The sequence below is a fragment of the Felis catus genome, chromosome B4 (genome assembly GCF_018350175.1).
Source record: "Felis catus isolate Fca126 chromosome B4, F.catus_Fca126_mat1.0, whole genome shotgun sequence".
NCBI lineage: Eukaryota > Metazoa > Chordata > Mammalia > Carnivora > Felidae > Felis > Felis catus.
Genome location: NC_058374.1, coordinates 77,617,806 through 77,645,566, shown reverse-complemented (window position 1 = coordinate 77,645,566; position 27,761 = coordinate 77,617,806). Strand labels below are relative to the sequence as shown.

Here is a 27,761-nt window from a genome sequence, read left to right as displayed (position 1 = left end):
GATTATGTGAACATGATGATAGGTATGTTCGGATGGTACCATCATGGGGGTGCCTGGGTGGCTCAGTCTGTTAAGCGTCCAATTTCGGCTCAGGTCATGATCTCATGGTTCATGAGGTCACCCTGAGTCAGGCTGTTTACTGTCAGCATAGAGCCTGGAGCCTGCTTCAGATTCTGTGTCCCTCTCTCTCTGCTCATCCCCCACTTGCACCCCCCCCCTCAAAAATAAATAAACATTAAAAAAAAGATGGTACCATCATAGATACATTCTTTTCTCTATTTCCCAAATGTTCTGTCACATTACTTATAGTAATGGAAATAGTTCTAGCAATAAAAACAACAAATCCACCTCCCTGTTCCATACAGGTTTCTCTGAAAAATTCATGTTTGGAGGAATTTAGGGGCAGCAGAATTTATACCATATCTGCTGCAGAGAATGGTTAAGGACAGAGGCTGGAAACCCGATCTTTTGAACATTTAACTAATGTCCATGCCAGTGTTTGCCACAGGTTAGGTACTAGATTGAGAAAATTGCTTTAGTGACTATTGAAAAATTATGTCCTGGACTGATACAGCTTTTCTTTTTTTTCTCCCCAGTAAACCTGGGGCATACTAGGATTATGCTGAGCCTATATTCTAGGGATTTACTCTAAGGAAATCCAAGAAATTGAACGTGTCTTTGACAGGAAATATTTTAAAAATTCACCGTAGAAGTTAAAGGAACCTTTCCTTCCTGCAAATTGTGTATGGAGGGTCCGAGTTGTCCTCAGTCACCCTGAGACTGTCGAGATTGTTGAAGACCCATTTTAAGGCTGAGGGCTGATTCCAGGGTGGGTTACTGCTATGAAGCCCCCAAAACATGGACATCGTAGAGCAGTTCAGGATACTATTCCATTTGTATTAGTCTGTCCGTCATTCCCTCCGCCTCCACCTTCATCATGAGGAATGGGGTCTTCAGGGAACTCCCAGTCGGATGAAAGAAACAAACGACAAACGAAAAGCGGTAGGAGCAGGGAGCTCAGTATTGAAAATAGTATGCAAAAAAACGTTGCCGAGGAAGGCAAACTCCAGGATGTTTTGAAGGGGCTGTGGGGTTGGGAGAATGACTTTGTGCAACCTTGGTGGTAGGAGATGAGCAAAGCTGGATATGCAAGGAAGAGAGAAGGTTTGTGTCTGAGCAGTGAGGCGTGAGCAGTCATGGTGGGTAAGAGGGCTCTTCAGAGAGGCTGGTGAATGATGGCCATACTTTATCTTTCAGGGTTGGCAATGTTTGATTGCACTGGGCATGTCCTTCCTGGACTGTGGGCACACGGTAAGCATCTCTAAAGTCCTGCTGACCGAAGAAGCCACCGGTGGCTATACTAAGTAAACACTGGATCAGTCTGTCTGTCCTCCACAGGTAGCCATCAGAGCCAGTGTGTTTCTATGGTTTACTGTGTGAACATAGACAAAAGTATGTGCTGTTGCACAGACTTCATTTAAGACTCAACTGTTTGTTGGGAAAGACTTTGTTTCAATATATGTTTGAAAGATGGAATTTTTTTTCTTCCTGACCTCCTAACCTGGGAACTGGATTAGATAGGATCTGTGAAAAGCTGACATTTGCTGCTATCATTCCAACACTAAAATTTTAAGTAGCTGCCTAAGGGCCAGCTTGTTTTATCCTTTTGAGAAAGAATCCTGTAGGCATGATTCTTAACTAGGCTGTGTGTTTAAAAAAAAAAAAAAAATTGGAAAATGTCATAAATTTTTCATAATACAAATTATAGAATGGGTATGCAGGTTTTGTTTATCAAAAGATTCTGGATTTTAAGAGGCTGAGAAATACTTTTCTTATCCATACCCGTTCAGTTACTTTAATTATTAAAAAAAAAAAAAAACTCACCTAAGGTGGCGTCATCCATATTAAATATGAAATTGTGAAACATCTCTACCTCTTTCAGGTTCAGGATTCTTTTAACTTCTTTCCACTTTAAATTTTTGGTGGAAGTTAAGAGGGATGAGAAAGCATAAATTTAGAAGGTGATAAATGAACAAATAGCAAAGCTGACATGCAGGTGGTGGTTATTAATCACCTTGGAACATGACTGAGCAGATTTTCCTCAGAGATGGAAAGCTTATCAGGAATTTCTTGGGAGTCCTGATTTTCCCAAGTTTCATCTTAGTACCGAGCTTTCCCGTTGATACTTCCTCTTTGAGTGCATACAGTTGTAAAACCTTCACCTTCCTCATCCAGGAAGTTGGCTATAGAAAAAGATGGTAGCATTTATGAACTGACGTTCTCATGAGATTTTGGAGTGAGGAGAAAAGACTGAAAGGAAAAGAAGAGCCATCTGTTTTATTCCTAAAAGCCATCTCCTACCAGAACTGTCACGTTTTTCCGAAGCATGCCCAAGACCACTTGCAAGGCAATCTCAGGAGCTGTGGACCTAACTGTGGCAAAGCTCTTTCTCTCTCCCTCAGCAAGTCAGTAGGTATCACTGTGGTTGCAGAGTTCTCTCAGCAAGGTTGCGCTGGGCTACCTCTCTTCAGCCGTTCCCTCAGAGGGAAAAATTTTGAGACCAGATGGTGGAGCTTTGGAGTCAGAGGAAATGGGTCCCTTCGGCATGAAGCTGCTGCTCTTCAGCCACTTCTGATACTTTTACATGTGGAGCCTGAGATTGTGTGATTATATCAGATCAAATCACATTTGTCTGGTGGAGATAAATAATCGAGTCTTTTATAGCCATTGACTTGGTGAGAACAGTAACGGGAATGGCATTGAAGGACTTCTCGTTTTTTGGAGCTTTCCTTCTGGAGTCCTGGTTGATTGATATTATGTATTCATCTCAGCCCCTGAAAGCATTATTGCTCATATTTTGCACACAGTCAAAAGCACAGACTGGATGGATTGTTTTTCATAAGGCATTAAGGATAAACTACTGTTTCACTGACTATACCTTCTCTTAGTCCCTCAAGTAATATCTGACAGGATCATGAAAGACAAATTTCCCCAACTGTTCCTCCTCACATCTTCCCCTCTCCCTATCGTCATGCCTGGTCATAAGGGCACTCTGTGAAGATGTTGGAGACTGACATCTTTATCTCTCATCTGGCTGTGCTAGGTGAAGGCAAAATTGACAAGAAAAATTCTTTGTAAAGACAGTACAGTGACACTTCCCTTTGCCCTGAGTCTGGTGGGCCCAGTCAGTCTCAGATTCACAATATGTATTTAGAAGTTCAAGTAAAGCTGCTTATTTTTTTAAAGTTTTATTTATGACTTACGATGATGGAAAATTTCTTCCCACTTAAGTGGCATTTTATAATACTACGTGTGGAGTGTTTTACAGTGTTAAAAGCACTCCCAAACCATATTCCATTTGATCCTCTTAGAGAGCGTCCTTTAGCCAGTACTCTGGGTGCAATAAACAATGCTTATGAAGTCTTCCGGTGCCAGCATGTGCAGTGTGTGTGTGTGTGGAATGTTAAGGATATACAATTGTACCTTATGTAAATCCGTCCTTGTTCTCCAGAAATGTGACATGAAATAATTGTGCTGGAACAGCATCTTGGGAATTCATAGGGATGGGGACGAGCTGTAGTTTGGCTCCTGTGAGGTCCTGCTAGTCGTATTCCAAGTGGTGACAACTGAGCTGTTAGTGACCACTTAACAGTATGTAAACTTGGTTTGTAATTAAAATTTTTTTCTTTTTCCTGTTTGGTTTCCTGGGTATTTTTTTTCACCTTGAAAATATTTAACTTCTGAAATACTGAAACATCAGCCGCCACCTGGATTGACATATTAAGCCCACAGTGTTAGTGATTTTCTCTTGTGAAGGGATGGAGGTATAAATAGCTTTAGTCCCCAGAAGACTTGATGAACTGCAGACAGCAAACACGAATATCAATCTACCCATTTAGTCACATACTGTTTGTCTTGCTGTTGCTAAAGGTCACATCATTGCCTTATTTAAACTCGAAAAAAAATTGTTATTCAGCCTTTCTTTGCTCTAAGCTGAACATTTTTCTGTCCGTAGTCTTGTTTCACCGTTGGAATAGGCTTTTATATTCCATGTATGCTGCCCATAAAAAGTATAAGTGTTTGAAAAGAGAAACCAAAATTGTTTAGCTTAAAAATTGAAAGCATTTTGGTGGAACGGATATAAACGGAAACATTGGCGCCATTTAATGAAAACAAAGACGAAGCTCAGGCCTAATAAACTACTAGCCCTGTCACCGTACAAATGACAGGAAAATCTAAGTGAACACTTGATTTATTCCAAGATTGTCACTTGAACTTCATTTTCCCTTTCTCTGTCATAAGCTTTTCTGCCTGTCTTATAGGAGCTGAATACTGTAACACCATAGAAGTAATCTGGGAATTCTGTTCGCCATGTTGTCCTTCCTCGTTTAGCTCTCCCTTCTTCTCTTGGGTTTACTTTCCAAACTAGAATAGGATGCAGTAGTTTGAAGATCCTGATTTGAGACATTTCTTTTAGCTCTGCCCTCTGGAATGCTTTCTACTCCTTTATTCGATAGGTAGGGCCAATGAATCTAAATGTGTCAGCTTCCCTTGGCACCTTAGCTTATGAAGGTTAAAAACGGCTGACACTGACCCCCATGTGCTCGTCCTGGTCTGAGCACTCCTAGGACCTCATTCAGTTGTTACAACAAGAGGATCGGCCTCTACATCGATGAGGCAACTGGAAGGCCAGAAAGTAAAGTTAACTTCCTCGAATCACATCACTGGTAAATGAGCAGCTGGCATGTCAACTTGAATAGCTAAACTCCAGAGTCCACGTTGCCATTACCGAACCGTCCTGTGTAATACGTAGTACACTCTTCATGCCAGGTTAAGACACCAAGCTTTGGTGTCTGGCATTACAGGAACACGTCAGAGCATCTCGCTTGATACTCTGATTAGTGAGAGATTCGTACTCTAGCCAACTGACAGACTAATTTTGCTTGGCCTGTGTTAAATTTGGAACAACCGCGAATGCTTTTTGGTGGGCACAGAAGGCGGACAGGGCCCTCTCTGATCCTACCCCAGGAGTAGCTAAGAACTATGAAGCTTACTCATTTGCATTACCTCTCTGCCCCTGTGACAGCAGTTAGCCTATTCCTGTGCTGTTCCGCGCCACTTCTCAGCGTCTCCCAACAATATGACAGACTCCTCCAGTGAAGGAACCCTAACAAGTCCTCTAAGAGTCTGGGGATCACAGGACTAATAAGGCAACTCTTGCTTATTACGTAATGAAGAAGCCCACCAGCTCGGCTCTCTTGTGAGAAGGCAGCAATGAATTTATAGTGTATCTGACAGTTACTCTTGGTTACTAAAACTTGAAATGGAAGACCCTGAAATGAATAAGGAGGCTTGTCTGAAGAGCTGTTTCTCTGCCCTAAGGCCACTGTTAGTAATTTCCTAGCTCACTATGCCTAGAATTATTTGGGGGTTCATTTGGTGTCCACGGGGTCATCAGAAGCTTGTGAGGTATACAGGGCAATTTGTAATGTGTTAAAAAATTCCATTTGTCGAGGTGCCTGGGTGGCTCAGTCAGTTAAGCATCCGACTCTTGATCTCAGCTCAGGTCATGATCTCACGGTTCGTGGGCTCGAGCCCTGCAACCGGTTCTATACTGAGAATGCAAACCTGCTTGGGATTCTCTCTCTGCCTCTATAAATGAACAAACATTAAAAAATAAACATTAAAAAATCATATTTGTTGAAGACTAACACAGCATATCAGCGTACTTGGCATTTTCAAATGTAGCATTTATTCCCATTTTACAAATAAGTAGGATAAGGCTCCAAAAAGGATACGTGAACTTGCTCAAGGTCACAGGAAGCGGCAGAGTTGGAGCTTGAACTCGACTCTGGTGCCTTTTCCACTGTGCTATAATAGGAATATTTTCCTCCTGTGGATTCATAGTCCACATTCTGCCTTAACTCACAGGTTGTTGATGCCAAGGGGTGATAACATTCCTAAAGCCCTAAGTAATAACAGTAGGGCTAAAGTGAGATTCAGTGATTATCTCATGATGGTATGCAGAGGAGAGAAAAATAGCACGAGCTATTTTCTTTTTTTTTAGGGAAAGAATTGGCTCAGGCGCCAGAAGATCATGGGGCCTGGATATTGGGCTTAGGAGTTAGAGTGAGCTCAAGAATTAGAATTAGTATTTGATTCTAGTATTTATTTTAATTATTTAGAGCTTATTTGATTTCTAAAACACAGTACTAGAATACAAAAGTGCTCAGAGTGTTTGTTTGCTCGCGTCCTTGTCGCCAGCAAGCACCCCTCTGGAACAAGTGTGTCACAAGAATAGTCAAAGTGCAGATTTCATGAGGGCGCGTGGCATTATCTCAGTTCTTAACTATTTCATTCAGCTCCAAGCTAGTATTTTATGTAAACCGTTTCTGTAAGCCATTTCTCTTCGGAAATAAAAATCAATACAGCAGTACTGAAAAAAGGCCTATACCGATGTGCTGATTATAGGTGCTCGTGTGCCAGTTTCAGTATTTAAATACTCGTAAATCAGGGCTGCCTGGGTGGCTCAGTTGGCTAAGCGCCTGACTTCCATTCGGGTCATGATCAGTTTGTGAGTTTGAGCCCCGCATCTGGCTCTCCAGCTCTCCGGCTCTCTGCTGTCAGCCTAGAGGTCACTTCAGATCCTCTGTCCCCATCTCTGCCTCCCCCCTTCCCCCGCTCACGTGTGCACTCCCTCTGTCTCTCAGAAATAGACATAAAAAAAGAATAACAAATACTTGCACATCAGTCTAACCCTTTTTCATTTTTTTGTCCTTAGTACCATCTGGGACTGACAGCTCAGCCTGAACTCTACCTTCTGAACACCGTGGATGCTGACTCACTTGTGTCTAGATGACTGACAGCCTGAGAGACTGTTTAAGAACCACTTTGTCTTAGTCCTTTTGTGCCAGGTGTCCTGTTAACATATCTCTGTTAGTTCAGAGGTGAGTTTTGTTCAGATGTTTTGAACAAAAGTCAAAGATTTCCTCGTGGGAAGGGTGTTAAAAGCTGCCAGCTCTAAGTGTAGGACAGAGCCCCACCCACCTCACGATGGTCCTACAGTAGCCAGAGTGACATGATTGGCCCACGGTGGCCACACACCCCTATGGGCTTGTGTCTTGACCTCTGGAATTTAAAAAATATATATATGTGTATATATTTATGTAAACCTGAACATGTCAGTTTGGGTAGAGTTTTAAGGTATGTGAAATTGATAGGTCTTTCTTATTTTTTTTAGAAGCTATAGATAAATCAGATATTTGTTTTCTCTGGGTCACAAGTGACAGAGGAAAGGGAGTAATGCTCTTTTTCAGAATGATCTGGTCAAATTGACTTGCCTTTTAAAGTGACACTTGACTATGGCTAGTTAAATGCGATTTCACTTTTAACCAGACCCTTAGCGACTGCTGACTAGCAGCACATCATTTCTAAAGGAAACAGTTCTTCTTTTCAGCAGATTTATCCTGGTTGTATTGTGTGCTTTGCAATTATTATTCTTTGTTGCTTTTCTTGAAATCTTGTCAGAGGTATGGTGGTATTTCCCAAGAGCTTAGTACCTCATCAGAAGATTCAGAAACCATACTCTAACCAATGATCAGTTTTCCATGTGACATCGTAACTCAGCCCATTCTAGCATTCAAGCTTTAGGGATGAAAAGAAGAACCTCCTAACATTTAACTTTGTAAGTCCCAAACAGAAAATGATGGAGGTTACTTGTTTTCTTTCTAACGTTTGTAGAGTTCTACCATGTCTTTTCTTCCCATTTTTCCCCACTAAAACTCCACAGACACCATTTCTAGGTCCAAAGTCTATTTCCAGGAATGGTTAATATTTCTAGTGTTGAATTTCCTTGAATGCTAAGCATTTTATTTAAGATACTTATATCAAGTAATACGAGAGCAGAACTAGACCAGGACGTGGACGACTAGTTCTCATGTCATAAACTGCCTGCCTACATGTGGGTGATAGACTTTTTTTGACCCCTCTTCTTAACCAGGACTTTTTTCCTTAAGATTTTTATAATAAAAATTAATATTTAAAAATTGGAAAAATGTTGCATAATTATCTGATTGAAAAGAAGATTTGCCACACTGGGCTTACATTCCTGCATGAAATTGCAGTTGGCTGGAACTGGATGGTGGCTGGTCCGTTTTAATGGACTATACTCAGGGTGGCACACACTTCTTCGATTCGTTTCCTTCTAGCCCCAAAGACATTGAGTTTGCAAACCCTGCAGCTTTTGTATGACTGTGAGCATCATTTTCCTCTTTCAGCTTAAAAGTGAAATATCTGACCTCTCTGTCTTATTTTAAAAGTTAGTATTGGGCACCTGGGTGGCTCAGTCGGTTGGGCGTCTGACTTTGGCTCAGGTCATGATCTCACAGTCTGTGAGTTCATGTCCCACGTCGGGCTCTGTGCTGGCAGCTTGGAGCCTGGAGCTTGTGTCTCCCTCTCTCTCTGCTTCTCCCCTGCTCATGCTCTGTCTCTCTCTGTCTCAAAAATAAACAAAAACATTAAAAAATTTAAAAACAAATAAAAATGAAAAAAATAAAAAAATAAAAGTTAGTATTTTTTCAGTAAGACTTTTTAAAATTCCAGACATCGTTTATCTTCACTTATAAAGACTTGGTCCTCTAAGTGGCAGGGAGTTGTCTAAGGTAATACTTTTTAAAAATTCTCTCATTTCTATTTCAGAGGGCCTTGAAACTTCTGGTAAGAGTAGCATTTGTAGGTTAGAGTCCTTCTGATCTTAAAAATGAAACTGAATTAACATCAGTTATCAGCTTTCATTTGAAAACGAGATCTCTTTTTTGAAAGAGAGGGAGAGCATGAGCACACATGTACATACAGGGGAGGGGCGGGGGGGGGAGAGAGGGAGAGAGAGAGAAAGAGAGAGAGAGAGAGAGAGAGAGACTGCTGTGGGGCTTGATCTCATGACCCTTGAGATCATGACCTGAGCCAAAACCAAGAGTGGATGCTTAACTGACTGAGCCACCCAGGTGCCCTGAAAAAGAGATTTTTAAAATGAGTTTCAGTATTTTAGATTTTTTTAAAGACATTTTATTTATTTAAGTAATCTCTACACCCAACATGGACTTGAACTCATGACCCCAAGATCAAGAGTCACATGCTGTTTGACTGAGCCAGTCAGCTGCCCCACAGTATTTTATATTCTTTATACACAGATAGCAACTCTAGATGAACCAATTTGGATTTTCCTGCCTCTCTTGGAAATTCAATTTCTCAGGTAGTTAGTTTCATTACCAGAGAGTGTTAGGAGAAAGAAGAAAAAGGTTACAAAATTCTGTTTTGCCACTCATAAAAAGATGAAGTGCTTGGTTAAACAGAGACTAAGTACTTGGGGGAGTCTAGCTCTCATCTCCATCCTATGGCTGTACATTAATGGAACAGACTGGAGTTTACAAAAGCTTTTAAGTTTGGGGCGCCTGGCCCACTCAGTCGGTAGAACATGCAACTCTTGATCTCAGGTTGTGAGTTCAAGCCCCATGTTGGTGTGGAAGCTACTTACAATAAAAATAAATTGAAAAAAGTGTTTATAAATTTATCCATCAAGTCATACAACTCCTGTAATCTGAAAAGTTGATAAACTGAGTCACACCAAGATCAGTAGAGGAGACTGATTTCTAAAGAATGAGTCTTGGGTAAACTTATAAGAGGATGCTCTGACAATGAATATCCAGAATGTGAAAAAAATACAACAAAATAATAGTTACTGGGCAGCTGCTGCTACATAACCACATGTCCACCTAATATAAAAGGCAGTCAGTCAGTTTTGGTTCAGGTCATGATCTCACAGTTCATGGGTTCGAGCCCCATGTTGGGCTCTGTACTGACAGCTCAGAGCCTGAAGCCTGCTTGGGATTCTGTGTCTCCCTCTCTGTCTGCCCCTCCCCTGCTTGTGCTCCATCTCTCAAAAATATATAAATGTTGAAAAAAAATTTTTTAATTAAAAAAAATAAAAGGCAGAGCTTATTGAGGCAAATGAAATAGTTTAGCAAGTGAGGCATCAGGGGTTTCAGTAGTTAATGAAAAAAGCCTTCTCAACTTTAAACATTATGATATCAAGCCTCCAAAGTTTTGCCCCAGAAGTGTTGTCTTCATTCGGGTACTGTATTTCACCTATATGTAGGGTCCCTACAGTGACCCCTCTTCTTAACCCAAGCTAAAGTGGATAAGTGAGCATCCTGCTTCTTTTCTACACAGATGATTTTACACATTAATTTAAATACAGTTTGTGAGTTCTCATGCATAGCTATTCTTGGTGAATAAATACTTTGCATTTCTGTTTCAAGCAATAAATATATTCAGCTCTCAGTAAAATTACAAAATTCTGGAACCTGTTGGGTGTTTTGAAAAAAGCCCATTTCTAATTAAACACTTAAGTCTATTTTTAATGCAGAGTATACATTGAGAGAATGGAATCTTTCCAGGACCCTGAATAGAAGTACTTCTCCATTGTGGAATCAACACGAAGGGTGACATTTCTATGCCCGCTGTTCTCAATCTCCCTGACCTCCATGCAACATATTAGATCCAGCTGCAGGACTATTTAGTGGAATAAAGTTGTTGGATTCTTGCCTTGCCTATTTTCCCCAGAGGACAGTGTTGCCCAAAATATGTATACTTGTTGGTGGAACTAGGAGAGCCCCATGACAGGTACAAATGACAATTTTAAAAATAATTGCCTGTGCCAATTAATACACAGAACAGTGGGGGTTAATGCCTGGACTGCAGACTTAATTTCAGATATTCCGACATTGTTTCTTTCCCAAATACTAGACTTCACCTTCCTTTCAGATGAACTCTCCACCGTAGGAGACATCAAAGAAAAGGAAGTAACCACCACAGATAATTTTATAATGCATTCTTGATTTTTTTTCAGTGAATGCTTTTTTCATTTGTTTGTTTCTGGTTTTGCTTTTTTTTTTTTTTTTCCCTTTCTCCCCAGGCTTGGAGTCTTAGAAGGTAGATCTGAGTCACAGATGTAATGACTTCAACAGTATAGTTAATTTTTTAGAACCTTAGGGCAGTTGTAGAGGAGTTTCAGGTCACAGGTGTAATTAACATTTAATGTCTGTTTTGATTTCTGTGTTTCGAATGTCATACCAGATTAGCAATAGCACTGGACTAATTCCTTTCACCCCTACCGTTGTCATCTGGGGAAAAGGGATTTTTTTTTTTTTTTTTTTTTAGCAATTCATCTTTGTACTCCTAGAAATGCTTTCAAGTATAAAAATGAATACATAGATATTTTTAAATGTTAAACATTTATGTTTGTGGCAAAATAGTCAAGTTTTGAGATAAGAGCGAAGCACACAATGGTAAACCAAATTTAAATAACAACATGGCCATTCTCCTCTGATGTAATTGTTTCCCATTCTCAAAAGGAATTTATGAAAGCTTTAATTGCCTTGCCCTATTTGGAGACAATTAAACAATGAATGGAGCATCATTTTTTTTAAGGTTTATTTATTTATTTATTTATTTATTTATTTTATTTATTTATTTTGAGAGAGAGAGAGAGAGAGAGAGTGAGCAGAGGAGGGACAGCAAGAGAGAGAGACACACACACAGAATCCGAAACAGGCTCCAGGCTCTGAGCTGTCAGCCCAGAGCCCGACGTGGGGCTTGAACCCACAAACTGCGAGATCATGACCTGAGCTGAAGTTGGACACTTAACCGACTGAGCCACCCAGGCTAGACCGTCACATTTAATACAGATATAGATAATTTTTCTGTAGCCATTACATAACTAACTCCTAATTTTCAGATTGGTTTGACGTAATATAGATTATTTTTTGCCACTAACTAGAAAATAAAAATTCTAAAAGTCAGAAAATCATGTCCTAGGTTCTGAAAGACAACAAGGATATTTTTGAGTTGACTATGACTCTTGATTTGGAAATCAACATAAACAACGGAGACTTGCTATACAAGGCTATGCGAATCCTGTCTCATACTTTTGCAGTATAATTTACTACATACTGAAAATTTATTCTTCAGAATAAATAGTTTTCAGAAGCCTTCTTGTCTTGTATGTAGCTTCATTTTTTGGACACATTGAAGAATCGAGGTCTAATGTAATCCTTATACATAGAATAGAGAACACCTAGAAACAAAAAAATAGACATCAATACAGTATCTATGGGAAACAAACACTGAATTTATTGTATTCTGCTTGTATTTTTCTAAAACTGTCCCTCAGTTTAGGTGCCTTTTTTTTTTTTTTAAGTGACCTCTACACCCAATGATGGGCTTGAACTCACAACACCAAGATCAAGAGTCACATGCGCTCTACCGACTAAGCCAGCCAGGGGCCCCGTTATCCCTTAATTTAAAAACAAACAAATGCCTTCCATCTCACTAACTTTTGGCTTAGATTATATAAGTGGCTCCAGAAAAAGAAGCCCAAAAAAGTTAGAGCCCATTAAGATCAGTACAAATCTAAATCTGAATTTATAATGTTACTATGTCATCCTAAAATTTGAATTTTAAAATATTGGTGAAAAAGAGAGAGGGGGGAGATTTGGCTAGATAATAAAATAGAAATAATAGACACCTCAACTTAGCAAACCTCTATTCAGTGTCTGCTTGTGCTCAATATCTCAAGAGAAGCAAAACTGCTTCTAGGGGTTTACAGTCTAGTGGGTGAATTAGCTGTGAGTTTAGGCAGATGACATAGATGTGGGTCTTTCACCAGGATGAGGTCCTAGGGCCATGCAGAAAAGGGTAAGGAGTCAGGGGAAATAGCGTGTGGAATAGAGTGCTTTCGTTGAATTGTGGGGATGTCAGCAAATGTTCATACCCAAAGCAAGTTAAGGAGTCCGCTCAGCTCCCATTCCCGCCCATATCAATTATCAAGGCTTCAGATATCTAGTAGATTGTCTAATCTAAATCCTCCATTTTCTTCTGCTTTCTTACACCTCTTGTTATCTTCAAAGAGCGCACAGAGAATAAGGGGTCAGTAAGTTAGTTGTTCTCATCTCAACATGGTAGCCACGTGAGGCAGCTGTCTGCACAATTTTCTAACGAAACAGGAGTGTAACTATCATAGATGCATAAGATCCAAGGCAAAAATATGCTTACCTGAATCATTGTCGTATCTAGGGAAATAACATTCTCCAATGCAGAGAGACTTCTAGAACTCATTTCCCTATGCTTATTAGACACAGATAATTCTTACCTCATGCCTACCTTTTAAATGTTGGTGTTCCCTGGAGTTCCAATCTCAACTCTTTTCTCGCCTCACTCATACCTGTTGCTTCACTGGTAAGCAAGTTGTTAGATCTCTCTTCTGAACATGAGACTTATATTCATTATACTATACGTGGCATTTCCACATACATGGGTAGGTGGCTGCCAGACTTTTAAATTGTGCACAAATCAGTAATTTGAGCTTGCTCCTCAAAATGGTCATTTATTTATAAACTTATATAAATGTACTATTGGTCAGTGTCTATTAGTAAAGCTTTTTGGTTTTTTAATTTTTTTAATTTTTATTTTATTTTTTTGATGTTTATTTTTGAGAGAGAGACAGAATGCAAGTGGGTTGGGGCAGAGAGAGAGGGAGGCACAGAATCTGAAGCAGGCTGCAGGCTCCAAGCTCTCAGCACAGAGCCTGACACGGGGCTCGAACTCACGAGGTGTGAGATCATGACCTGAGCCGAAGTCGGACGCTCAATTGACTGAGCCACCCAGGCGCCCCAAAGCTTTTTGTTTTTAAGATAGAAATATATTCTTCCTACATACCCACGGATCTCCTTCTACATCTCCTAGGGTATGAGTACTCTAATTTAGAGACATCTGCCACAGGTACCTCAGTCAGTATAATACAGAATTAAGAGTTCAGGCCCTGGAGTAGAGAGCCCCCGTGATTGTGAGCAAGAAAGTTTTCCTCTCTAAGCCTCAATTTCCTTATCTGTAAATGGGATTATAACAGTACCTACCTCATAGGGTATTGTTTAATAAAGACTTTGGTCTTCGTCCACAGTTCCTGGCATAGAGCTTCTAGAATGCTTGGAATTTACCAGGTATGGGAGTATCTTTGTTATTCATGAGCCTCTTGGATCATACCGGAGTTTACGTTAATGGTGTGATCCATGGTGGGCTCCTAGATAACTTCAGGATATGGCTAGTCATGCCAGGAAGACCAACTATGTGACTAGACCTCCAGGAGGGGAACAGGACTGGAGACTGAGTTGTGTCATAGGGCCAGTGATTCAATCAATGGTGCCTACGTAACGAAGCCACAATAAAAACTCTGGGTACTGAAGCTCCGTAGAGTCTCTTGGTTGGTAAACACACTGATGTGCTGGAAGGGTGGCATTCCACAGGGAGAGGGTACAGAAGCTTTGAGTTTGGGGCCCTCCCAGACCTATACCCTATGTGTTTCGATTGGGCTGCTTCTGATCTGTATACTTTGTAATAAAACTGTAATTGTAAGTATAGAGCTTTCCTGAGTTCACAAGTTGTTCTAGTGAAATATCAAACCTGAAGGAGTCTTGGGAACCCCTGAATTTGTCGCTAGTTGGTCAGAAGGACAGGTGGCCTGGGAACCCCCAATGGCTGGTGTCTGAAGTAACAGCGGTCCCTTCGGGAACCATGTCCTTAAACCTGTGGCATCTGAGGTGAGCTGCAGTGGTTGGTGTCAGTATTGAATTGTATTACAGTACACCAGGTGGTGTAAAGAGGTATTAATTATTAGGATTAAATCACTATATTGTACACCTGAAACTAACATAACACTGTATGTTATACTGGAATGAAAATGATAATAATATAAAGTTTACCTACAAAAAAAGGTTAAGTGAGGTAGTGATACATAAAGCAATTAGAGTGGGTTCCACATCATAAACACTCATTAACTATTAGCTATTATTTTGTCCAGTACTTACTGGATTTACTCTCCTACCAACCCTGTTCTGCTTCATTTTTTACATTAGTGCAAGGCCCACCTTATATCGGATTGCCCAAACCAGAAACCTAGGAATCATCCTGGACTCCTCCTTCCTTCCTTTTCCCACGCACTTAGTTGCTGAGTCCTCAATGTTCGTAGACTCCATCTCCTCCCGTTTGCACCATTACTGCTTTAATTCAGACCCGGTTCATCATCTCATTGGCCTCTCCGTCTTTATTTTCTCCCCTCCTTTGCCAATCATCTCTAATCATTTTCTTTTTCCTTTTCACATTTTTTTTTCATGGTGAAATATAATATGCATGGAAAACAGTAGACACAAGTTAAACGACTAGATTAACAAACAGTTGTAGACTGAATACCTGTAATTGTGGGTCAAGAAATAGAATATAGCAAGCATCCTAGAAGCCTGGCTGTATCTCGCTCTCTTTTCCATAGATAACCACCGTTCTGACTTTTATGATAACAGGTTTTTTCCTTGTCTTTATAGTGTGACCACCTGTTTAAACAAACAGTTTCATATTGCCTGTTTTTGAGCTTTGATAAGGCAGGCATCTTTCTGAGCTGCCATTCTGACTACGTGACTCCCCTGTTTAAATCTTTCACTGGCTCACTTCATCTCGTTGACTTCTCAGCTCGCAGCCATGTAGATCTATTGGGGATTTGTTTTGTATCAGGTTAGCTAAACTGTAATTCCCATCCCTGCATTTTTTCTGAGTTAGCTTGGCTCACAAGAGACATTTTGCTTGAGATTTGAAGGTAAAATTGAAGCAGTATAGCTTCTGTATTCTTTTCACACTTGGAAGGCTCGGTGCAGGGTCACTAGGCGCCGTTACAGCTTGTGCGTGTTGTTTATCTGCTGGCTCGCCTTGCCGTTGCTGGGCAGCTGTCAGACCCACAGATCGTTCAGCTCCTTCTGGAGCTCCTGCTTTAGCTTCTTTGGCCACAAGGCCAGTGGATTAGCTCCATGATAGACGGCGCCAGCTTCTCCTACAGGTCACACCATGATCGAAGTTGGAGTCAGTCAGAGACTGGCTCAGGTTTCTATTTCTCTGTGGGTTCCAGCTCTTCCTTGCAGATTCCAGTTTATTTGTCCTTCCCAACTGCTGCCTGGCTAAATTTAGGCTCCAGTATTAGAAACCTAAGCAACAGTCTCACATGGACTGTTTAACCAGCTCCCAAAGTTGGTTAGGGTCATGTTTCTATAATAACTCCCTTTGTATATATCACTACTCGTAGTTTTACTTCTCTGGTTGAACCCTGACTGATACAGAGTTTGGTATCAGAAGGTTCCAGAGGAACATTACCATGAGTGCAGGTGCTCTGAATAGGTTCTGGGTCATCTCGAATTGGCTCTCTGGTGTGATGAGATTTAAAGATATTAATGGCCATTTTTTCCAGTAGTAAAGATAATACTAGCAGTCCATGGCATGCTAGCAAAGCATTTTTTAAAGATTGTCGCCTATAGGGGCGCCTGGATGGCTCAGTCGGTTAAGCGTCCGACTTCGGCTCAGGTCACGATCTTGCGGTCCGCGAGTTCGAGCCCCGCATCGGGCTCTGGGCTGATGGCTCAGAGCCTGGAGCCTGTTTCCGATTCTGTGTCTCCCTCTCTCTCTGACCCTCCCCCGTTCATGCTGTGTCTCTCTCTGTCTCAAAAATAAATAAACGTTAAAAAAAATTTTTTTTTTTAAAAAAGATTGTCGCCTATAGATAAGATACCTTTAATCAGGTGCCTGTAGAAAACAAGGCTTTGGGTGATCAAGTATTTACTGTCATAGAACATTTAGTGGAAAAGAGAAGTATGATTAGGTTGGTTTCTTCTAAGTGTGCTGGAGAACTCGGGAAAACAAAATGATCGGCTCAGGGCTTTTAACTCCTCGTTTAAAGTCCGATGAGGGGACCTGAAAGCTTTATGACTTCCCAGAAAGAAACTCAACTCCTGTAGCTGTGAGGCTGATATTTTTGAAAAACACAACACAGGGACTAATCCTGTGAGTGGCTAATCACTACAATCATAAAATTCCCACCCTCACAGAGTCTCTTTTGTCAAAGTTAGGGCATTGCTTTGGAAAGAGTGGGACCCTGAAAATTAGGATGGGGATACGTGGGCAGATTTCAGTGAGAGGGAGTCCTTAAATCCCTGTATCTGACGGAGACCCCTTTCCACTCCTTTCAGAGAACGACTGAAACTTGGACTGAAAGGTAATCTCCACTAAATGAAGCTGCAATGCCAGAGCTTTCTTGGTATAATTCTAAGGTACAGCAGTGATTCTGTACTGGCAGTGATTGTTCTTTACTGGGGCAATTTTATTCCCCAGGGAAATCTGGCAATTTCTGGAGCTGTTTTTGGTTGTCACTCTGGGGGTGGGTAGGTGCTATTGGCATCTAGAGGGTAGGGGCCAGGGATGCTGCTAAACATCCTGTAATGCACAAGACAGCCCTCCACAACAAAGAGCAATTAGTCCAAAATGTCAGTAGCGCCGAGACTAAGAAACCCTGACATTTGGGAAGGTATCCAAAGGCTTAGGGAGATTGGAATGTTAAGGTAGATTTATCCTGCTCATTCACCCCCTAAATATATCTACTCCCTTCACCAAGGCTGGGAAAAACACATTTGTGAAGGGAGTCCTGGCATCCTTGGAGAGTTCCGTGGCAACTATCTTCTGTAAGCCAGAAATGATGGTGGAAACTGCTAAGCTTCCTGAATTCAGTGGAGACGGTGGGATCCTGAGAAGCAGGGGTCAAGGAGCACCATTTAATTGACAAAGACGAGGAAAGTGTGATTACTGTAATGGGCAGCAAAGACTAAACAGTAATCAGAATAGGCTAAGCCACAAAGACCTTTGGCATTGTCTAATTGATTATGGTGTCCCTAGAGTTGAAAGTGGTGGGCAACATTTAAGCAGAAAAGCTCTAGGTTTGGTGAATAAAAGTTTAACTTGAATCATCACAGCAGACAGCCATGGGCCCCCAACCAATTCCAAGATTTGAGTCACTTCACAGACCCAGAGTCCCTTGAATAAAAGAGAAGTCAGATCTCCTTAAGAAAAGATGCTGTTAACATGGCCAAAAAGTAAATACTATGAACAGATCTGTGGCCATTCACCAAGATGCCTATGCATAAGGAATGGCAAATGATCACATTTGTGAGATTATGAAACACTGGCTCTGAATTGATACTAATGCCTGGAGAATTAGGGCGGTCTACCAGTCAAGCTAGGAGTTTATGAAGGTCAGGTGGTCAGTGGAGTTTTGCTGTGGGTCCATTTTGCAGTTGGCCTGGTGGGCCCCTAAATCCATATGTCATTTGGATTGTCATTTCCCCAGTTCTGGAATGTGTAACTGGAAGGGACATACTCAGCAACTGTCAGAATCCTCACATCAGTTCCCTGACCTGGGGTGTAAGGGCTATTATGGTGGGGAAAGCCAACTGTAAGCCGTTCTACTTGCCTGTATCTACCAAAAGAGTAAACCAAAGCAGTACTGCATTCCTAGATGGACTGTAGAGATTAGTGCCATCATCAAGGACTTTAAAGATGCTAGGGTGGGGACTCCTACCACATACCAATTCAGTTTGCCTCTTTGGCTAGAAGACAGATGGCTCTTGGAGAATGATAATGGATTTCTATAAACTTAATCAGAGGATCACTCTAATTGCAGCTGTTGTCCAGGTGTGGTTTCATCGCTAGAGCCTATCAATACAAGCATCTTTGCTGTTTGATTCGCAGCCATGAATCTGGCTGATTGCTTTATTCTCTAGAGCTTTTAATAAAAACTACCAAAAGCATTTTGCTTTCACCCGGTTGGGCCAAGAGTATACTTTCACTATTCAGTCTCAGAGCTGCCTGAATTCTCCAGACTATACCATAATCTGGTCTGCAAGGACTTTGATCATCGCTCCATTGCACAGGACAGCACGTTAATCCATTACATTGATCTGATCTATCAAGGGGAGATTACGGTACTGCTATATAATGGTAAGGTAAGGAGGTATGTATGGAATGCATGTATCTTCTGGGCATTTTTTAGTACTCCCATGTCCTGTGATTAAAGACCGTGGAAAACTATACCCAATACAAGCAGACTGGCTAAGGACCCAGACCATTTAGGAATGAAGGTGTGGGTCACCATTCTAGTCAAATAACCTCGAATAGCCAAGGTGCTTGCTGAAGGCAAAGTGAGTAAGAAATGACTAGTGGAAGAACATAGTTATAATACCAGCCATGACCATCCGGCCAGTTGTAGAAACAAAGTCTGATGGGAATATTTCTTCCTTATTTTGATATGAATACATTTGTATATACATTAATTTTTTTTCTATTTGCTACTTCCATTTATCTGCCATCTAATGTAAAAAGTGTTAATAATACTTAATCTTATATTTCAGGATTTAGGTTACAGGATATCAAACAGGAATGTGACTCTGTTCAAAGACAAATCAACACCACCCAAAGATGGGTAAAAGGATTTTTGTATCCTCTTTTGGGACAGAATTAGCATGTTTTTGGTTATACAAAGGATGGTTGATTTTGCCATTGTCTTTATTTGAAAGTTAAGTGTATTAAAAGAGATGTACATGGATGCCAGGTTGACAAGGCCTAGTGGTAAGTTTGTGTTGTGTCAACTTAACCCTAAACTAATAACTACATTTCCAAAATTCCTTTCCGTTTATTCCCTGAGTTATTGCAGAAGAAACACTTTGCATAAGATTTAGAGGACAGAAGTGAAGCAGCAGCTAAATTCATTTTTTTCTTGGAAGGCAGCACATGTTTGTTTATCTGCTGGTCCACTTTGTTGGCATGGGGCAACAACTAGGAATGCAACTACTGTGGATCTGCTTAATTTCCTCCTTCACCTTTTCTGACTCCTTGGCTCGGTTCATGTTTATCTCCAAAATGAAGGGCATCATTTTTCCCTCTGTCACTCCCATCATCGAATTCAGAGGCTTAGAGATGGTGAGAAACCCACAAGGGTTCCAGTCTATCCTGTGTGTTCAGCTCATCCTTGTAGCTTCCAGATTTTTCTTGCTTCTCTCACTTTACGTCTACTTTAAAAAAAAAAATATTGATTGATTGATTGATTGATTGATTGGGAGAGTGCAAGTGGGGGAGGAGCAGAGAGAGGGGGACAGAGGATCCAAATCCTGCTCTGTGCTGACAGCCCCATGTGGGGCTTGAACTCACAAACTGCAAGATCATAACCTAAGCCAAAGTTGGGTGCTCAACTGACTGAGCCACCCACGTACCCCCACATCTACTTTTCATTTTGTTTTAATGTTTATTTTTGAGAGACAGAGTGTGAGTGGGGGAGGGGCAGAGAGAGAGAAAGATACAGAATCTGAGGCAGGCTTTAGGCTCTGAGCTGTCAGCACAGAGCCCGACGCAGGGCTCAAATTCACGAACTGCAAGATCAAGACCTGAGCTGAAGTTGGATGCTTAACTGACTGAGCCACTCAGGCACCCCTCATACGGTTTAATCCTTAGGGAAGCCTCTCCTGGACTCTCAGCCCTAGTTAAATGCCCCTCCTTTCTGCTTGTGCTTCCATAGCAACAACCTGTGCTATCTCTGTCATAGCGTCCGTGAGTTTATATGGTCTTCTGTTGTTGGTGTCTCTCCCTAAGGAGACTAAACTGTTTGAGGGTAGGGACTGAGTCTTACTCTGTGTCTCTAGACCAGTGCAGTGCTTTGCACATAGCAAGAGCTCAATAAATGTTTGCTAAATGATGAAAATGAGCACTGTAACTTTGTAGTGAGGCTTCTTGTATTTTGTTAACACCTGTGTATCACAGCTCATGGTAGGAGGATAATTACCCTATAACTCCCTATATGGTAATCCCCACACTGCTCATTCCATAATCCTAGACCTACTCTTAGGCTGATTCTACTCTGCACAGCATGAAAGAGAACTAAGAACATTGTAACTTGTTTCCATTAATGTAGACCAAAAAAAAAAAAAAAAAAAAAAAGATAATTTAGACCCCCAAAGTAGATTTCTTGTTAGAACTATCTGGTTTAGCTGTTGATATAACTGGAATTAACCAGATAGTTTTACACCTGTTCTTTGGATTTCACTACATTAAGTATAACCTAATTTATAGACTGATTAAAAAAGGATTGCCTATTGCTCAGACCGGGACTAAAAGGAGAACAGATGTGGAGATTGTGGGCTCCAAAAAATGTATTCTTCCCAGTTAAACTACATCAGTAATTATATCTGCTGTTCAAATAGGCCAAGAGCTATGACTGCTGCTCTTAGGTGAGCAGTAAAGGCTGGAATCTAGAACCACTGCTTTAGTTGGGTTATAGAGGGTACAAACTATTCACTGCTTCTTTCATAATACAAGATAACGGAACCCGAAACCTAGTTCTCTACCTTTTTGAAATATTTATTTATTTATTTTGGGGGGGGGGAGGGAGTGGAGAGGGGCAGAGGGAGAGAGAGAACCCCAAGCAGGTGCCACGCCGTCAGTCCAGAGCCCAGTGTAGGGCTCGATCTCGCAAAACGTGAGATCATGACCTGAGCCGAAATTAAGGGTCAGACTGTCAAGTGACGGAGCTACCCAGGTGCCCCCTCTGTTTTAAACTGAGTTATAATCGACCTATAACATTATATTAGTTTCAGGTGTACAACAATGATTTGTTATTTCTATATGTTGTAATGATCATCACAGTAAGCCTAGTTAATGTCTGTAACCATGAATACTTACAGAATTTTTTTCTTGTGATGAGAACTTTGAAGATCTACTCTCTACTCTCAGCACCTTTCAAATATGCAAAACTATATGAACTATAGTCACCATTATGTACATGACATCCCCAGCACTTATTTATTTTATAACTGGACGTTTGTACTTTTTGTCTACTGGTTGTTTTTCTTTCAGTGCTTAAAATACCAAGAAATTAAGCCTATTATGGGGAAGCAACTTCAACCAAGTGAAGTTCATGGTCTTTCTTACCATTCCTCCTCCATTATATCATCTTAACCCAATTTTCATTTTCCAATATGATTGAATAAAATAAATAAAAATACTCACAAAGACAGCACAAGATACAAATTAAGCAGGTTACCTAGAGTCACAGCTCCTACAACACATCCTTGGGCAGCAACTCTCATGTGAATAAGATGAATGGACATTTTCTGATCCCTTCTGTTCTTTAACGTGTAAAGACCATAGGACACCACAGTCATAAAGCCTGCTATTCCTGTGAAAGAAAAAAGTAGAGGTTATGTAAATAGTAGGCTAGAATCCCCAACATTTAGAGAGCTGAATAAGACTGTCCAAAGGATCAGCACTTGGAAGATAAGCAGGCAAGATACCAGAGAATACTTTAAAAAGAACCTGCTGGATTTGATCCACAGATTTTTTAAAGAGACCCTTAACATTTATGGATTCAATATTTGCAGTTTCTGACTCTTCCCAGAAAACCCCGAATCATAGAGTGTAGTAATTTCTCTTTTTCCTGAGGCATGATTTCAGATTGTGCATGCTGAGAGACTTTTATTTGGGGCAAGTCACTTTGGCCAGTGAGTGAACCAACAACAAACATCCCAGCATCCATAGCTTTCGAATGTTTGCCTTTACTCCTGTCTACTTGTTATCAAATAAGGAGTAAATCTCGTAAAATGAGAACATTTTTGATCTTCTGTAAAAATGAGATATTTGAATTGTAATGAGACATGGAAAGGTATGAATATTTGCACAGGAAGTGTGTGACTCCAAAAAGAACTATGACTCTAGGAGACTCCAGAAGGGCAAATATTTTTGTATTCCCTACCAGTGTCAAGGGGTGAATATGCTGCTATGACAACCAAGATCATCCTATGTAATTGGCTCTAAGACAGAAAAACAATCAACTGAATAGGAAATGTTCTAGAAACAGATTTAAAACACTGTGAGAACACTGAGAATTCATGACAAATCAAAATAACCAAATAACAGATAAAGGAGTAATTATTTAATAAATTCCATCGGTACAATTTGTTGGTATAAAGAACTAATTTGGATTTGTATCTCACAGCAGACCCTCCAAAATAAATTCTGCAGGAGTTAGAATTAAATGTAAAAACAAAACAAAAACACCAATAAAAACAAAGAGGAACAGCATATTTGTAACATCTAAAAGAGGGTAAAATAGACTTAAGAGAAAATGATAAGGGCAAAGTGCCATTTTGACATAAGAATAAAGAAAACTTTTGCATAATGAAAACATGGGTCTATTTTTTGGGTTTTCTCTCCTATGATGTTGGTCTGTGTATCTGTCCCTCCATCAACACCACACTGTCTTGATTACTGTAGCTATGTAGTAAGCCTCCATATCAGGTAGAGTGATTTCTCCCACTTTATCCTTGTTTTTTAATGTTTTAGCCACTTTAGGACTTCTGCCTTTACTTGTAAATTTTATTTTTATTGACTTTTTAAAACTATTTTTAAAACAATTTTTAAAAACAAATTTTTAATGTTTATTTATTTTTGAGAGAGAGACAGAGACAGAGTGTGAGCAGGGGAGGGGCAAAGAGAGAGGGAGACACAGAACCCAAAGCAGGCTCCAGGCTCTGAGCTGTCAGCACAGAGCCTGACATGGGACTCAAACTCATGAACCGTGAGCTCATGACCTGAGCCAAAGTCGGACGCTTAACCTACTGAGCCACCCAGGTGTCCCTAAAAAAATTTTTTTTTAAGTGTATTTATTTTTGAGAGAGAGAGAATCCCAACGACGTGGGGTTCAAACTCACAAACCCAGAGATCATGACCTGAGCCAAAATCAAGAATCAGAGCCCAGCTGACTAAGTCACCCAGGCACCCCTTTACATGTAAATTTTGGAGTAAGCATGTCTTATCTACAAAAAAACTTACTGGGATTTTGATGGGAAGTACACAAACCTGTAGATCAATTTGGGGAGAGTCTTCCAGTCCCTGAACACAATACTACCTGTGGTCTTTACATTTATTTAGGTCCTTTTTTAATTCTTTCATTAACATTTTCTAATTTTCAGCATACAGATTGCATGTATGTTTTGTTAAGCATATATCTAAGCATTTCATTGCCTTTGGAGTGACTGGAAATGAGGTTATGTTTTTAATTTCAGTTTCTGTATGTTGTTAATACATGGAAATTCAGTTGATATTTATGTAGGATAGCAAATTTTGATTAGTTATGTTGGCACATGTATGCCTCTATAGGTGGGTGAGGATATATTTATTCTTTCAGAATCCATTTAATAAGTGGAAGTAAGAGAGTAATTGCATTGACACGTATATTTTGTAGGCCGATTAGCAAATGAAATCAAAATTAAAATGACAAAAACAGCAAAAACCAAGTAATTACAGAATAGTGGCAGGCATGTTGAGAAACAGGTACAATGCTGAAAGCTCTGTGAGTGTAGCCAACTCTATAAAGATTTCTGGAAATATATACCAAGGGGTGTTAAATCAGATGTACTCCCTGCCCTAAAAATTCATACTCCAAGGAAATAAGCAAAAGAAATGTCAAGAAGTTGACACAAAGATGTTTATGGCTACACTATGTATGAAGAAAACCTGAACAACCCAAATGTCCCAAACATTTCGTGCCATAGCTATGAAAAAAATGATAAGCATAGCAAGGAGTTTCAACATGTATAATGTGTGCAGAGACCTTAACAATGATCATAAAATAATTTTAAGCAATATAGATTGTATTTATTGATGGAATGGAAATATATCTACTTATATTTAATGATGGAGGTTGTTGAAGACAGTAAAAATATTTATTGGTGGAATGTAAATATACCTCTTTATAGATATATTTAATGATGGAAGTTGTTGAAGATAAATAAAAATGTTTTGTGAGTTTTCGGCACAGCTCACTCCCTGCAGCAGGAAATATATAGTAGATATTATTAAAATAACAATAGCTAAACAAACCATTCAATAATATATATTCAGATTTTGTCATTTGTTTTCCTAGCAAAAACTTGATTCTCTTCCCTTATCAAATCAAGGCTCTGTTCTTAGTTAAATTGGTTTTGTTTCTTTTGGAGATTAAAGTCAGAACCTTTACTGTTTTCCATGTAGTGTCTCTGTGTAGTTTATATGTAATTGAATTTAGCTGGAAACACTTTTATCTTACTACTTTAATCACCCTAAATGTCTCTGGAAAAATTATTTAATTTGCAGTGGGCACAGTGATTAATCTCTCTATTCATGATAGTGATCTGTTCAAGTGGCAACAAGTTCTTGAATTGTTTTTCCAGTTAAAAATGCTAAGGAAGATGAATCACTATAACATTATTTGCTTCCATTTCGTGTAGGTGCTATTGTCAAGTTTTAATCAAATGAAATTAAACGTATAAACAGCATATTAGTATAAAGTAAAATTTTGATTCTTTTTAATATGTGAATAATGACACGGGGTTGTTAGATTTGCAGTGGTAATAGAAACCCAATGATATACCTATTCAGAAAGTTTTAGGGAATTAGTCACCTATGTCAGTGTAACTTACATAATGTCTCATTTAAATAAGTTGTTTTAATAGCTTCCAGACCAAATGAACACCAGGCAAGAGGCATGGCTGCAGTATACAATAATGCTTGTATCAGCTAAAGCATCCAAAAGAAGAAAGAGAAAACTTAGATTTTAAAACATAATATTGGTGTGTAGATTGTGTGTGTGTGTGTGTGTGTGTGTGTGTGTGTCTAAGTCCACTTACATATAGTATTTGTTCTAAATGTAGGCATATTAAGTCTGTGTCGGGAAAAGACAAACAGGCTAAGCCTCCAGGTCTAATTATAATACCACTTCTTTAATCTAGAGTTTATTTAACCATCAACCTCAACATCTGGAACACTTCAGGAAACCAGCAAAAAGGGCCATTGAACATGAACATCACAAAGTTCACGCTCTCAAGTGTACAGACAAGTAGGTAGGCCTAGGCTTTTTCATTCAGAGCTTCTTTACTCTGAATTGACTCACAGTTCTTTTAAACTTGGGTAGCTAGCTTCTGGTGCCACAGAATACTAGAAGCAGAAGTTTTTGATTGCACTCAACATTAATGGAAGAGACAGAAAAATCTATAAACATCAGACACAAGAGTTTAAAGGTTGGAGTTAGCACAGAAAGAGACATACACATCTCAGTAGTCACTCTTAGACTTTCAATGTAATAAACTGGTGCTGCTAATGATGTAGTCATCATAGAAGTGTTTAAGTTCATTCAACTCCAGTTAGAGTGGCTGGGAACTAGGAATTCGAGATAGACCTCGAATGAAGAGGAGCTAAGTAAGATTTGAAGCTTCGTAATAAAAATAGCTAACATTTACTGGGGATTTGCCATCTACTAGAAACTGTTCTGAAAGTTTAACTTCTGCTTAGAGAGGCTTAGCTTCAGTTATCTTAAAAGTTCACTGATGTAAAACATCTCCATTGTCAAAGATACTGGGTAAGGCATTATTATTATTACAGACAGTTCTCCAGTGTCCAGTCAAGGCTTGTACTTACCTACGGGGACAAAGGGGGAGTCTCTAGATTTCCTAATCAGTCGTGAGAGTGGGCTTTCCTCCCCATCTGCTGACCACTGGTTATCTGAAGACATTTTTCTCTCTAGTAACAGTAGGGGATAAATGTGGTTGCTGTGAATCATTAAAAATCCATTTACCCTCTCCCAATACATTGTCGATTATGTGTTTTCAGTTTGCTGCCTGCTTGCTCCATTGAAATAAACAGTCCTGTTTCCTTCACCCTTTTTCATTATGGAATCCTTTCATCTTGTTTGGGGGTAGGGGGTAAAAGAAAAAGAGAAGTGATGATAATCAGATTCCATGAATACAGAATGAAGACACAGATCATAACTGGGTTAATCAGTCTCCTTTCACTGCTCAGCATTTGAGAACATGGGGAATCTCAAAACTTCTTCCACAAACAGGAAGACAATGCTTTTACAAAACATTTTTTTTTTTTTTTTTCAACGTTTATTTATTTTTGGGACAGAGAGAGACAGAGCATGAACGCGGGAGGGGCAGAGAGAGAGGGAGACACAGAATCGGAAACAGGCTCCAGGCTCCGAGCCATCAGCCCAGAGCCCGACGCGGGGCTCGAACTCACGGACCGCGAGATCGTGACCTGGCCGAAGTCGGACGCCTAACCGACTGCGCCACCCAGGCGCCCCACAAAACATTTTAAAGAATGATGGCAGTGCCACATACGCAGAATTACTTCCCGATTCACAGCTGATGGCAGAATGATCACTCCAATTCTTCAGAATGTGCAGAGCACTATAAAATGATTGAGACAGTGGAAATAATCCTCCTTGTCTATACAGGAATGAGGAAACTCACAGTCATCAACATGGCTTAGCAGCACCTCAGTCTGTTATCTGCACCACCCACTCTTTTTACCTCAAAATTCAAATACCATGGCTTCATCCTATAAATCGGTTTTCATCGGAAAATGGAACCCGGTAAACGGCAGAAGCACCATACCTTTGGCGTACCCCACCACCTGCTGCCTGTCCCAGTGCTCCTTGAGCAGGAAGCTGTGGATCAGAACAGGCTTTGAAAGGCTGGGACACATTTATGTGCAATTTCCTACGAATTGATCATGAGAAAGCCCAGAAACAACCTGCTCGCCCCCGCCCCCGCCCCAGGGGGGGCGTGGCCAGCTGGTATTGCCAAGGTTTCCACCTCTCCCGCTGGAAATTTACTAACACCACCTGGACCACAAACATTGGGGGTTTTGAAGACAGCACTAAGGAAACATTAAGGATTTTGAAGAAGATGCTTTTACTGAATTCTGCCTTCACGGGGAGCTCCCAACTTCTCTCCATGGCTGTGAGTCCCCACTAACTG

General features: G+C 40.3%; 2 protein-coding genes across 10 annotated transcripts in view; one reads left to right on the top strand and one right to left on the bottom strand.

Annotated features, from left to right (window-relative positions):
* SLC11A2 (solute carrier family 11 member 2) overlaps positions 1-8,048 on the top strand; it is a 51,563-nt gene extending 43,515 nt beyond the window's left edge. For all 9 annotated transcript variants that reach the window (XM_045061798.1, XM_045061795.1, XM_023257054.2 and 6 more), the window contains 2 exons: positions 1,258-1,311; positions 6,782-8,048. In XM_045061798.1, coding sequence (XP_044917733.1) covers positions 1,258-1,311; positions 6,782-6,859 — 132 coding nt within the window. In that variant the 3' untranslated portion in view covers positions 6,860-8,048. The remainder of the gene's footprint in view (positions 1-1,257; positions 1,312-6,781) is intronic.
* Positions 8,049-11,664: 3,616 nt separating this feature from the next.
* Positions 11,665-26,847, bottom strand: HIGD1C (HIG1 hypoxia inducible domain family member 1C). Its single transcript, XM_023257069.2, has 3 exons — positions 26,416-26,847; positions 22,007-22,141; positions 11,665-12,133 (listed from the first exon to the last, which is right to left on the bottom strand). Exons 1-3 carry the CDS (start codon positions 26,585-26,587, stop codon positions 12,069-12,071), a joined length of 372 nt encoding a protein of 123 aa, XP_023112837.1. The 5' UTR covers positions 26,588-26,847; the 3' UTR covers positions 11,665-12,068.
* Between the last annotated feature and the right edge of the window lie 914 nt (positions 26,848-27,761).